Source organism: Amblyomma mixtum, chromosome 3 (assembly GCF_055824585.1).
Source record: "Amblyomma mixtum isolate Tamu chromosome 3, ASM5582458v1, whole genome shotgun sequence".
In the NCBI taxonomy this organism is placed as follows: domain Eukaryota; kingdom Metazoa; phylum Arthropoda; class Arachnida; order Ixodida; family Ixodidae; genus Amblyomma; species Amblyomma mixtum.
The window spans coordinates 112,343,219-112,357,164 of NC_143014.1; the positions used below are offsets into that span (position 1 = coordinate 112,343,219).

Consider the following 13,946-nt stretch of genomic DNA (forward strand, 5'->3'; position numbering starts at 1 on the left):
AGGGACCATATCGTAACTGCCGTTAACTGCCGCAAACGAAACCGTTGAGAGGTCTGCAATCAGCAAGGCTGTACTTCGCATTCCTTACTCGATTTCGAGTTTATGCAGCTTATTTGTCTTATTCTATTCGTGCCAAGTGCATTTTTGTTTATTTTGACCGACTTCGTCGGCGCTGACAGCTTGTGAGCGAGGTACAGACAGCGTAGGCAATACCTGCAAGTTGTCACCCGAGCGCAAGAATGCCGCAGGGATCAAGAAAGGTGCCTTTCAGCGCCAAACAGAAGAAGATCCAGTTGCAACAGAAACGCGAGCGCAAGAAGCTAGGTAATGTAAGCCGTTTTACATGTTGTAACATGAAGTTTAATTTCGCTGCACTTATATGTTGATCCCATTACAGCCCATGAGGGTAGCAAAGCCCCGAAGCCACAGCCGGCGGAGCAAGTCGTCGCAGTTCAACAAGAGAAGCGCTCTTTGGGCGACGTGATACGCATCAATGCCGAGGGAGACGTCGGGCAGCGATCCAGCCGGTGCGCATATACTGTCTGTCTGAGTTTCTCGTGCTGCACGTTCCTATAGCTATTATAAAACTGCGTGCTTTTCGCGGCCTAGATGACATTCACGGAAGTATAAATCGATCCAAGGCACACTAGAGGAGCGAAGAGACCCTGATTAGCCACACTGTGCCATTGACTTCCGCAGCACTAAAGCAGAACACTTGCGAGTTTATTTTAAGCGCCATTTAAGCAGGAATATTTCTTGTGTCAACTAAAGTACATTCAGATAACTAAAAGCAGTGTACCCAATGCCAACACAGAATTGTGTAGTAGTGACATTACTGGCCACTTTCCTTAATTTTACTGTACAGTTTTGTTGTATAGTGGTGCACATTTGGTGTACGTTTATTTGAGAGTGCAATCGTTACCCACTCATGAAAGTATATCTGCAGTACTAAAGCATTCTTGCGGGTTAGTTCTTACGGGCAGGCCAGTTGGTAATTTTAGAATAAAATCTCACTTCCGGCAAGGATGTAAGTTAAGTGGATTGGTACCAGTGTAGTTGAAAATAAGCAGCACAAAAAAAGGACAGCAGGCAGACGAAAATACGCAGAAAAACTCGCTTCCATAGTCAGATGTAACTAAAGTCTGCAGTGAAGCTCCATCCACATTCAGGACTGCCGAACAGAATTCCTCCGTGACAAAGAGTAGACTGCTGTTAGAGCTCTTCTTGCTAACTAAACAAGAAGCTAACCACAAGATGAAATTATAAGCTGAAGAAGTTTGATGCCTCTTGCTTGTTTGATACAGTCAAACAGAAAGGTGATTTTATTCACTGTTGTAACTGGTCAGCAAAGTAGTACAGGATGCCGCAGACTGTTTTCAGTGTTACAAACTAACAAAAAGGGAGCAGCTCAAACACAGAAAGAAGTGAAACGAACGACTTTTTGTTCGTTCTACTTCGTCGTGTATTTGCGCTCTTCCTTTTTTGTCATGTTACACCAACTATCCTGCAACAGCACCCTCATTACAAACTGCTGCTTTTTTTAATGTTGTACTGTAGTTACATTTGACTGGAAGTAAGTGTGGTCATAAAAGTGCAGTATGAAATGCATGACTACGTTAGCACGTTAGTATTACCAAATGAACACAATGTTCAAGTTAAACTTTGGATAGTATAGGATGGGGCTATGAGGAATAAGTCAAGAACATGCAACTACATTAGCTACTTAGCTCTACTTGAGTACATCATTGAATGGTGTAAAGTGTTGACATCATTGAGATATAGTATGAAGAGCTTTTGGTGCCTCCTGGCTTGCCATATTCGTGTCACAAGTTACAGTGTCATAGCAGAGATGACTACCAGAGTGAAGAAAGTGCACAAACAGTGAACAAGGGACACAGTTACACTGCTATAAGTGTGAATGCATGAATAATAAAAGTGGTAGCGATGATGCTGCATCAAGTACTGCATACAGGACAATAGAAGGATTGGAACTATAAAACTGCCTCATGCTCGCAAATGTGTAAGCTTTTTTTTCCTGATTTGCTGGTGAATAAATTAGTAGTAGACCTCGGCTATAGTAAACTCTGATATAGTAAAGTGAAACTGCAGTCCCATTTTGCCTTCCATAGACAACTGTACATTTTTTGTCATTTATAGTGTTTTTTTTTTTTTTACGAAACGGCTGTAGCAAAGAGCGTCAGGCCGCGGCGTCATACTTCCCGCAGAATGATGACATCGCGTCACGAGCAAAGTCGAGGATCGCGAGGCCAAGGTTCGTAGGCAAAAAACGAGAAAAGGCGTTTTTTTAGATGGCTTCACCATCAAGCTCTGGAGCGCTAGGAGAAGCCAACTTTTAGAAGGCCTTGGTGCCGTGAGGCGAAGCGCGCGGTGCGCACGAAAAAAAAAAAAGTAAAGCTGACTGTGAATGTAAAAGAACGCGGTGCGATTCGCTGAGAAAAGAAATCTAGTAAAAGTGCAGTGATGAGTAAAGAAGGAAAGGCTGAAGGCAGCACAGCCCCGGCGGCACTGCGTGGGCGGTTTTGCCGCGCGTGACTGTGTCGCTCGCGTTTCTTAACTATTCCCTCTTAAATAATGCTGAGGCTGCAGAAGGCGATGCCGTGTTCACGGAAAGCTTTGGTTTTTGCATGGAATTAGACTGGAGTTATATTCGTCACCACGTTGTATACGTGCAAATGCAGCACTTCCACAAGACATAAAAATCGAAAATGTGATAACGTAAAATGTAATAACTGAAAATAAATAATTATCGCATAAAGGGTCGATAAAAGCAGAATAGAAGGTATTTGTGAGTGTTTCCTTAATAAGCAAACACTTTGTATTTAGAAAGTAAGCAGAGAGCATCCTCAGAGCCATTCCATCACCAACCACTGATATATTAAAGACTAGAGCACTGCGCGGGCTTAGGCTTGCCCAAAAGCCCAGGCCCGGCTTGCGGGCCGGGCCAAGTACAGATATTTTATGCCGGGTCTTGGCTGGGCCCAGGCTTGTGCAGTGAATGGGAGCTTTCACTGAACTTAGTATGTTCTCATGGTATTAACAAATGGCAGGTCAAGACAGAGCCAGTTTTCAGCTATTTCCAGAGTACAAACTTATTAATTAATCTTCCTGTTATGGCGCTGGATTTTCAGCTATGAGTGCATCACGGCCCAGCACGCTCCTTGGCTCAGTGATGTTCCATGCTCGATAATAATGAGTCTCATATTTCCTGATAATCGAGTATTAGTTCTTCTCTTTTGTGGTGGTACTCTCCCTGGTTTTCCAGAGCATAGAGGAGGCTGCGCATGCAGGCAAATCAGGGCCTTGAAGGGTGCATCCAATAAATGCTTAGCTTGCAGCACCCTCTTGTAGTATGGTTTCTCTACTTTCAGTCCATGTGTTCGTGCTAAACACTTCTAATGTATGGCACAATATTTATGAGACTTCTCTCTTTTGTCTGTCAAGTCCTGCCGTTTTTTTTTTTTCCAGTTATTCTGCGCTTTTTAATTCTTCAAAAGCTTTCTTAACTAAATGTCTAAGATACGACAGTGTTAACACTCAGTTTCAGCAAAGTATGGGGCCTGTAGAAGTTGACATCTTCATTGCGTAATATATCTTAGCCTAGTTGATGTTCCTGCATTTTGTTTTTGCTAGATGGTAAGATAGAAGCAACAGTGGGAGATGTAGCTGTTTGAACAGACAAGCGGACACCTCACTGCCTTGTAGTCTCATGTGACTTCATGCATGTCAGTGGCGAACCCATTGCAGTGTTACAGGCTGTTTGACATATATGCTTGTGAAAATTAAATTCGAAACTAAGAGACAGAAAATGGGCTTCAGTTGATTATTTTCAGCAAATTGGTATGTGTGCAATTCAAGGCACTGTACTTTCGTCTGGGTAAAAAAATAAAGTACCAACTCAACCAGAATGAGAAACTGGAGAATTTTAGACCTCTATTCTAATAATGACGCTCTCTTTTTCACTGAAATTCATAGTAATAACAACATTTAGGCTTCTGTAGCGTGCTTATAGCTGTTGTGCTGTTTCGGACCTGAGCCGGGCCCATCCAATTGTCGGGCCGGGCCGGACCAGGTAGGAAATAGCTTCCTTGGGCTCAGTACAGGCCCAGGCATGTATTGGAGAACCCAGGCCGGGCTCGGGTGAGTAACGGTAGAGGGTACAGGGCCAGGGCCGGCCCCAGGCCAATAATTAAGGCCCGTGCAGTGCTCTAGTAAAGACCCTGATATAGTAAAGATTTTTGCTGGTCTGAGTGACTACACTATAGAGGGGTTCTATAACACTATGTCAAGTTAGATACGATTTACATGTGACTGGGGCTTAGTACTCGGTACAGTTCAAGATTAAAAAACTTTTTAAAGCTGAATGCTGTTCAAGAAATATTTGAAATTTCGGGTAGTCTTGAGTAAGAACTATTAGTTTCATATGATGCATTAAGGAAGCAGATAGTTAATTTGCAATTAGAAAATTTTCAATATTCGTACAGCCCTAGAAAAATAGGAGAAGGTTTCAGTAGGGCTGTTCTGCCTGTCCTGCTTGTGAAACAAATTAGCACGTTTCTTGCACTAAAAGACAGTTATTGCCATCATTTTTTGATAGTAATCTGAACCCCTTTATGATTTGATAGCTAAAATCAGATTTGACTATTCAGCCTTGCAAGGGAACACCTGTACATACCTGATCATTGTCTCATTCCTAATCTCTTTTCTTCTTGGCCATGATGACCGGTCGTTGGTGAAGTGGGTCATCACGTTTCTCAGCTGACTTCTGTTACCATTACTGAACCAAATTAATAGATAGAAACCAAAGCATAAAAAAATTGGGCCATTTTGTTTGTGTAGATAGATATTGTTATGAGAAGGTCCAGTGGCATTTTAATGGCAATTCTCTCATTTTCTTGCATAGAGAAAAGAGATGTTTTATGGGGTTTAATGTCCCTAAGCAACTCAGGCTATGAGGGACGCCGTAGTGAAGGGCTCCGGAAATTTCAAACCACCTGCGGTTCTTTAATGTGCACTGACATCGCACAGCACATGGGCCTCTAGAATTTCGCCTCCATCGAAATTCGGCCACCGCGGCCGGGATCGAACCCGCGTCTTTCGTGTCAGCAGCCGACTGCCATAACCACTGAGGCACCATGGCAGCAGAGAAAAGAGAGGAGCATGCCTGAAAACTGGTGAAAAATTTCAAGTGACTGTGCCCATGGTCACTAATGCAGCAGTTGCCAATTCTAGGTTCTGAATGGCTTTTTCTGGCCTCTCATGCTGAGGTATGTTTGCTGATTGCAAACTTAGCCCTGTGAGCACACAGTACATGAGGTGTTGTTTTGATATGCATCTGGAATGCCATGAGGCTGCCAACTATGGCTTTATATTTTACATGGTAACCATCAGTGGTTAAGTTGGGCATGGCAGTATGTACAGTAAAACCTCATTGATACGTTCTCAGTCCAAACGATTTTCCAGTTCATACGCTTAAAGCCGTGGCAATAAAAATGTCGCATATAGTTGCACTATCTTTTGTCGCGGTTAATATGTTCCCAGATAGGATGATTTCCTGGCGACTACTGCGTTAAAAAATTTCGGCAAATTCTGGTCATATAATACATTTAGTAGTCAACCGGACATGCAAGTGGCCCGAGCCTGGAGGCACGCAACACGAGCTGAAATGCAGGGGCAATACCCCACCATGATGGCTTTCCTGCAATGCTTAGACGCAAAGGGGCGAAGCATGTAGGAAATAAAGAGGTCGCTAACCTACAAACGGGCCACTCCCGCAGTGACGCGACATAAAGAGAAACGCAGTGGATTCATCGCAGTGCCTAGGGATAAGGGGGCGAAGCATCTGGGAAGTACAATGATGTGCTTACCTACAAGCGGGTCGGGTCTGGGAAACGGAGCATGAAAAGCAAGAATGCTTCGATGGCTTCCTTGCAGTGCAGTGGTGTAAGTGGGCAGAGCATAAAAAAAAAATGCAAGCGAGAAATTTTGGCTGCTTATACCGTTGCCGGAGGCCTTCATGCATTGAAAAACTGAGCCATTGCCATTGATGGACCGGATGTGTTGCGAAGTATTGTCTGTTAAAGACAACGCAAATGCGCTAGAAGTGCACTGCAAGCACTAGGAAAGGTACAGACCTTTTGTCAAGAATTAATTGTCTGTGTTCTCACTCAATAGTTTCGTTTTTCAAATTATGGAATATTACGTTTTTCCAACTTTTTTTTTGCAAGCATATCATTGAGATTTTACTGCATACACTTCCATAAATTATGCAGTATTTTAACATATTCAATACCTCTCTTTCTTATTAATCAAAATGGCATAGAGTGGAGCCAAATTAGCTGGTATGAATCACTTAAAAAAATTATCTGTATGAGTTATTGGGTTCTTGAGTGAGCCGCTTCTTTATATGGATGTGTTCAGAAAAGGACGGTAATCGAGGCTCATGACCTTTTTTTTTTTCAATGAAATTTTATACGCGATGGACAAATGTGTCGACACAAGCGAATGGTACTGAAATGTGGCCTCGATGGCCACATTTCTGTGAAGCCAAAATGCAAAAGCATCCATTTGCTGTGCAGTGTCACTGTGCATCAAAGGTTCCTGGATAGTCAGAATTAGTACAGAGCCCTGCTCTATGGTGTCCCTCATAGCTTGTATGAGACTTGGAGTGTTAAGCAGCACAAAATATGCTTTTTGTTTTCCCCATGATCAAATCTGGACTGCAGTGCTTGGCTTTTGAAGCTAGGGCAGCAGAAGTGCATTAATAGCCCCATTTCTTTTTCTTGTCTTTGCAGCGTGTTTCGCTACTGTTTGCAGTTTCGTAGGGAGACCCCCCAGGAACTTGAGAGGCGTAAGAAAAGGGCCCGGGAACCATACACTCCCCTGGATGAGGTGAGGGCAGATGGTACCTTCATCGTTTCTTGCATGCAGGGTTTGAGTAATCTTTGTATTAAACAACTGCTGGCGCAAAATTTGAAAGTTGTGATTTCTGTTTGGCTTTATCTCTGTGTGCATGTGACAACCACTAAGAAGAAATAACAATCTTACCTTAGAACATCTTTAAATTGGCTTTAAAACTTGTGCTGAAGCGGCGAATGTACAGCACCTTGCCAAATGGACATCAACACAATGCGGCAAGCCTACTTGATGCGCAGCTTATCTGAATCCATAAAAGTTTTGATATGAACACATTCGCCTTTAGTTTTGTTGAAAAACAGCAGCCATAATGAGGAAGAACGTGCTTTCACTCTCAGACCTCACTTTTAGAACAGCTCATCTGTAATTTGGACTTATGTCTGTATCCCTGTGTCTATTTATCTTTAGTTCTTTGTGTTAATTTTCAAATGCAGTAGGATCTGTAAAGCTTCTTGTGCTAGTTTTCACATCTCTCTGGCCTTTTTTTTTTCAGCATGTTATCACTAACCAAGTATTGACCTCTATAGTGGACTTGAATTTGAATTCCCTGAACATTCTTTTTGTATCACTCAAGTAGTGGCACTTGTGTTTCACTAATTTAATGTAGCTCTTTTGCTGAGGATTTCACAGATAGTGGTGCATGCAACCAAAAAAATTTGCACTTTACATTGTCTTCAAGTATAGGCGTAAGTATGAAATGCTTTGCAGAGCTGGTGTAGCACATCCTGGGACGCATTATAGATAGGATTAACTGCACTGTTTGAATAGGTCTCTGTGAGGTCCCTTGGCTGCTTGACTATTTTAATCAAGGTGTTTGAATAAGGCTGTGCTTCTTCAAATATTTGGATGAAAATAGTTTTTTCTGTCTCTCAACCATGCTTGTGCTACTTGCACTATGTATGTCACAAGTGCAGTAGGTACTAGCTGTTCAGGGTACGTGGTCTGTCAGTGAAGATGTCTGTATTTGATTTCTGGCATAATAGATTAAAGTATATCTGGAATGCTTAGTTTTCAACATAGCGATGCAATAATGCTGTGTCATGAGTCTTGTACTTATTTGGTGGTAAGGGTAGAAAATGGAGGTTGGTGATCATTGTGATTTCCTATGTTGATGCATGTTGAGCAAAATTCTTTCAGGATAACAACGCCCTTTTGTGACCATAAAATTATTCCTTGTGGATGAAATGATATCACGGCTGGTTTTGAAATCTTAGTGATCCTTGTAGTATCTTAACAAATGTACTCTGTGCTTTTTCTCTGTGCAGTCAGCCTTGGAAGTGAGTCCAGAGCAGTTCTTCTTGCCTGGCTCTGCACTAGACATGCCTAAACGCCCACCATGGAACCGTTCTATGAGTAAAGAAGCCTTGGAGGCCAGGGAGGCACAGTATTTTCGAGTGAGTACCGTGCTTACTTTTGTTTTCTATATCCTGTGTTTGTTAATGGAAACCTGAAATGACACTTTATGCTTTCTGGTCATATAATTATGTGCAGGAGTACCTGGACAAAATTGAGAATGCCTTTGCTGACCAGGAGCTGAGCTATTTTGAGCTCAACTTGGAGACTTGGCGCCAGCTTTGGAGAGTCCTCGAGATGTCTGAGATTGTGCTTCTAGTTGCTGATATTCGACATCCTGTAAGGGCCGTTCTTTCTTTTACTTTTGATGCGAGTGCTTGAAATATTGCTTACTGGTCACAAGACGATAAATTTAAAAAGGAAAATACATGCCATCAAGCCAGACTCAAGTTCATTCGGGTATTCTATGCCAAAGACAAAGAGGGACACAAAAAGGGGTGCTTACATAGCTGAGTATGATATATGCATGTGTGGGTGTACTTGCAAAGTCTATTAAAGGGGCACTGAGGACAAATAAAAGTCGGCCTGTATTGATAGGGTGCTGCAGTCTAATCACAAAAAGAGCACCGTCACTGAAAGCAGAGTTGTTGTAAGCTAGAAAAGGCCAAGAACCAAAATGCGGGTGTTATCGTCACCAGCCATTTTCACAAGTAAAATGCGTGTGTTGACCCCAATTTTTCGCACAGATTCCAGAGGCTACATTGCACTGCCATTCACTTTAAAATGGTGACAACTCATCTTCTTTGGTAAGGACGTCATGAGTTTTAATCGACTAGTTTTCTCACCAACGGATGTATCTTTTGCTGTTGGACAAACGTCAGCGTAGCCAGAAAGGACAAGCAAGTTAATTTTTAGGCTAACAATGATTGAATGGAGCTGCCCACTGTCTCCCTTTATCAATTACAGGGGCCTATCAACTTCAGATACTGCAGCTGCTCTCGAGCAGGTAGCCGTCTGTTCCATCAAAGGAAGAGGCCGTGGTCTATCAGTGGAAGTTACCAGGATGTTGGTGCCGTTAACATCTTGTTCCTGTGTTATGGGAACATAGTAGACTTATGACTTTTCTTTAACTTTTTCACAAGACTACATTACCGTATTTACTCGCGTAATGAACCCACCTTTTTTCCACATAGATTGACATAAATTTAGGGGGTGGGTTCATTACGCGGGAAAAAATTTTTCGAAATTTTTGAGAAGGTCGAAATTTCATGTCACATTGAGGAAAATCGCGGTCACAACCTTACCTTTATAGTACAAACACGTACGCGATGAATGTGAATAAAAATACATTTTTATTCACAAGCCTCTGGCTACTTAAGACCTCACTCGGTCTCGCTATCTGAGGAGTCACTTCGACTAATGTCGCTTGCCACATCGTCAGCATCGGCGTCGGCCCACAGCGCGTCGTCTTCAGTGCCGTCAAGGCTGTTTGAGATGCCGGTCTTTTTGAAGCTGTGGATGATGACCTCAGTGGATATCATGCTCCACGCTTCTAGGACCCATCGGCACAGCATGTCGATGGTGGGCCTCCTGATCTTGCCTGCGGGAGTCAGGTCGTGGTTCCCCGCGGCCATCCACTCAGTATAGAGCCGCCGCACGTTGTCCTTGAAGGGCTTATTCACTGACACATCAAGGGGCTGCAGCAGTGATGTAAGGCCACCTGGGATGACAGCGAGGTCCGTGCGCAACTCGGTCATTCGGCGGCGGACATTTTTTTCGAGATGACCGCGGAAGCTGTCGAGAACAAGCAGCGATGGCAGAAGCAGTGCTCCGGGCCGCCGTCCCCAGACTGTTTTCAGCCAGTCGGACATCAGATCAGCCGACATCCACCCCTTCTCATGTGCGCGAACGTGGATACCAGCCGGAAGAGCTCCCTTTGGCAGAGTTTTTCTCTTGAAGATAACGAACGGAGGCAGCTTCCTGCCGTCCGCTGTTATCGCCAACATCACGGTACACCGCTGCTTCTCAGCGCCCGTCGTCTTCACCAGCACACTTTTAGAACCTTTGGTATCAACCGTGCTGTTTCTTGGCATGTCGAAGCAGATAGGCGTCTGGTCCGCGTTCCCGATCTGCGAGAGCAGAAACTTTTTCTCCTCACGGACACGAATAACAAAGCGGTGGAAATCACGCACTTTGTCGTCGCAATCCGCCGGCAGCCGTTGGCATAACGTTGTGCGCCTTCTGAGGCACAGCCCGTTCCGTCGCATGAAACGCGTCGTCCAGCCAAAACTGGCCTTAAATTCATTTGCGGGAATGCCATGGCCTCTTGCAGTGGCCCGCGCGTGATTCTGTATGAGCTCATGGGACACGGCACATCCTTCATTGCGGAGCCTCTTGACATAATTCAAGACTTCTTCTTCCACGCGAGGAAACTTGCCCTGCTTCGGCCCTCGAAAGGCGCGGCGATCTTTCTTCGTCGCTCTCAGTTCGTCCTGCTGGTTCCTCCAGTAGCGCACACGCACGGGGTCCACACTGAAATGCCGTCCAGCCGCACGGTTTCCATGCTCTAAGGCATGCTCCACAACCTTGAGTTTGAAAGCTGCCGTGTAACTAGCGTAACGCCCCATCACACAACGCACAGCACGCACGAAATAACGCCAAGGCCGTACACAACGCACAGCAAATGCAGAGGACGCACGAAATAACGCCAAGGCCGTAGCGCGCACTCAACTCCAACAGCAACAAAGCGAAGTGCTAGCGAAATGGCGACCAGCGCCGTTGAACTTTGAAGTGCGTTTGTCTTTACTTCGCGCTGCCGCCGCCGCGCAGGCATGGCGCTATAAGCAGAGGTTTCGTTTTCGATTTCATGGAAGCCACTCGGCAACGTGCACGATCATCATCATCGCTATAAGAAAACGATGAATTAGAAAAGTTTGACAAACTGGGTCTTGAAATACAAAGAAAAAATAATAGCGTAAATAGAATAGGGTAATGGAAGCTGCGTCACCCCATTTCAAAGACGATGCTCCAGTAAATCCCTTTTGCGCATCCGCCAACGAAGCACGCAGTCGATGCCCGCGTTGTTCGTGTCGCCGGTGCTCAGCATCATTCGCTTCAAAAGATGCTTATCACGGTGCGATCTGACAATTTTATGGTCGTCGACAGCGCCGGTCATTTCCGCCAAGATAACTCGAAGATGCACACACACGACGCATGGACCCCCAGGGCGGGTGCGCGTTATTTCGGCGACGGAAAAAAAAAAAATTCATTTCTCGTCTAAGAAAGTGGGGGGTGGGTTCATTACGCGAGTGGGTTCATTACGCGAGTAAATACGGTAGTTCTTAAAGAGGCACTGAGGGCAAGCAGAAGTTGGCCTGCATGTAGTAGGGTACTACATTCTAACCACAAATACCATAAAAGCTCATTAACTCCAACTTCAAGGAACCGAAAAAAAGTGTTTGAATTACCTAAAAGTTTGAATAATCAAATGACCCCCAAGATGTGTGATGAACTGCTTGTGTCACGGTAAATTTATTTGGTGTAATACTGGGCAATGTTGCCCAATTTTTAAGATGAGAAAAGTGCGGCAATGACTTTGTCGCATTTCCATCAGTGCTTTCTTGCGTGTGTACTGTCAGCAGCATCAAAACAAAATTGCTTCAGTTAAGGATGCGGGAGGCCTCCCAAATTGTTCATGGTGCGACATGGTGGAGCTCCACCGCTCCCGCATCATGCCCATCATAAGGGATACCGTCGAGTGGGAGCAGTCTTCACTGCACGAGCGGTGAATGGCACGTGACGAGCGCACAGTTTCGATGCACTGGAAGACCAGAACTACGCGGCGGACGCGAACAGAGGAAACTGCACCGAAGTGGCGAGAGAAAAAAAAATAGGGAAGAGAACACGAACAATACATCAATCAGTATCTGAAACGGTGCTCAGCTGGGTTAGGTTGGCTGTTTGACGCTAGCTGGTCGAGCCACCGCCTCTGCGGGCTGGTGCGAAGCTCAGATAAGCAAAACCGAAACTAAATGCTCGGGCTGTTCTCGGAGACGAGGCCATCCAGTTTTCATCCCGCCTGACGTCATGCACACATCAGAGTTACACGAGAGACTCGGCAACTTGGAACTCTGGTTTTGAGCAGGGCTATTTTGATGGTCTCTTGCACACTGGTCGTACCTGGACGCGGCCTCGATTCGGGAGCCCTTTCAGATGAACTGGTGCAAGACCTGCAACATCCAAATTAGCGGACATCTAGCACCATAGACTTGCATGGGCATTGGCCAAGAACGAGCTGGCAGTAAGAGTTGTCAGGATTTCTGAATAAACGGGGGTTGAATTAACAAGGGCTTAATGTAGATTAATCTCACCAAAACAGAGCTTTTAAACTAGAAAGGGCACTCCATTCTTTGAAACAGACAGTCCTAGTGCCGGGCAGATACTGGCTCTTATTTGCAAGGCTACCCACCTTGATGGCCTAGTGGCTATGGCATTAAGGTATGACGACACTGTTGAAATGCCAATTTTCTTCAAAAATAACGTTTTGCATTTTGATTCATTTTTATAGTCGCAAACATTCTTCTACCTTTTGCGAAAGGAATTATGGTTCTATCTTGTGCCATTCAAAAATTACAGGCTAGATTGTTACCCGCACCATGCTAAATGAAACAGAAAGAAAAAAAAAACAAAGAAATAGGTGAGCTTCTACATGTGCAAAAAAAAGACAAAGGAAACGGTCAAGGAGAACCATTTTAGAGGTGTGGAACATTTTAGCACTCTTGGACTTTGCTTTCTTGTGTTTATTGAAACTTGTTTATATAGAACTTGTAATCTTCAAAATTAATTTTCTGAAAAATAAAATTTGTTCTTTTTTGTGTTATGGCAACATGGATAAAGTTACACTCAGTGATAATTCTCTCTTGAAACTTTGCCCTCTCATGTAGTACATATCAAGGCATGTAGTGAACCAGGCTTATTGAAATCCACTGATAATTTTTCATGTTGTGGCTTGTTATTTGAATATCTATGCTTTCCGAAAGCCAGTATCAATGTATGCTTTTAGCTTTTTGCAGTAATTGCCTGCAAACTCAATACAGACTCATCGTTCTAGATCATTGCACAGCTAATACGTAGACCTGCATAAATTACAAAACATCACGGTGTGAGTTTGTGAGTTATCACTGTTGGTATGAGAGGCAAACTTAACACTCTTCAAAAGAAGTTACGATTAAAATTACAACATATTTATTGAAGTTTACACCCCATAATGATATTGGTGTGGTAAGCCTAACAGTTGAAAACAGTAAAATAAATTTTGCTCCATCAAATGAACATTTTTCTTTCTAGAGTGGTGTCATACCTTAATGTGTAGAACCCTCAGTCACAGTATCGAATCATGGGTGTGGCAGCTGCATTATGAGAAACATGCTACACCATGAATGTCGTTCATGATACAGTAATTCCCTGATGTTTATATATATTTATTTGTCCTCCTCCTCTCTCCCCTTCCAAAATACAGCTCCCACATAGCAGAATGGATTATTGAAAAAAAAGTTGGTGTTGGTCAGTTTTGTATTAATAGGTTGGGTTTTAATTTTTTTTTTTTTTCACATATTCGGCAGCTCATGGTGACCACAGCAGTTTTGTATCTAGAAACAGGCCGGCATCATATATTATAGGGCAGTAGGGTGAGTTCAAGGAATTTTAAACAAGGACACACA

General features: G+C 43.8%; 1 protein-coding gene across 1 annotated transcript in view; it reads left to right on the plus strand.

Annotated features, from left to right (window-relative positions):
* The window catches only part of Ns4 (Nucleostemin 4), a 42,929-nt gene continuing 28,983 nt past the window's right edge, over positions 1-13,946 (plus strand). The window contains exons 1-5 of the mRNA XM_089580746.1: positions 1-324; positions 398-527; positions 6,813-6,909; positions 8,199-8,327; positions 8,425-8,565. Coding sequence (XP_089436872.1) covers positions 240-324; positions 398-527; positions 6,813-6,909; positions 8,199-8,327; positions 8,425-8,565 — 582 coding nt within the window. The 5' untranslated portion in view covers positions 1-239. The remainder of the gene's footprint in view (positions 325-397; positions 528-6,812; positions 6,910-8,198; positions 8,328-8,424; positions 8,566-13,946) is intronic.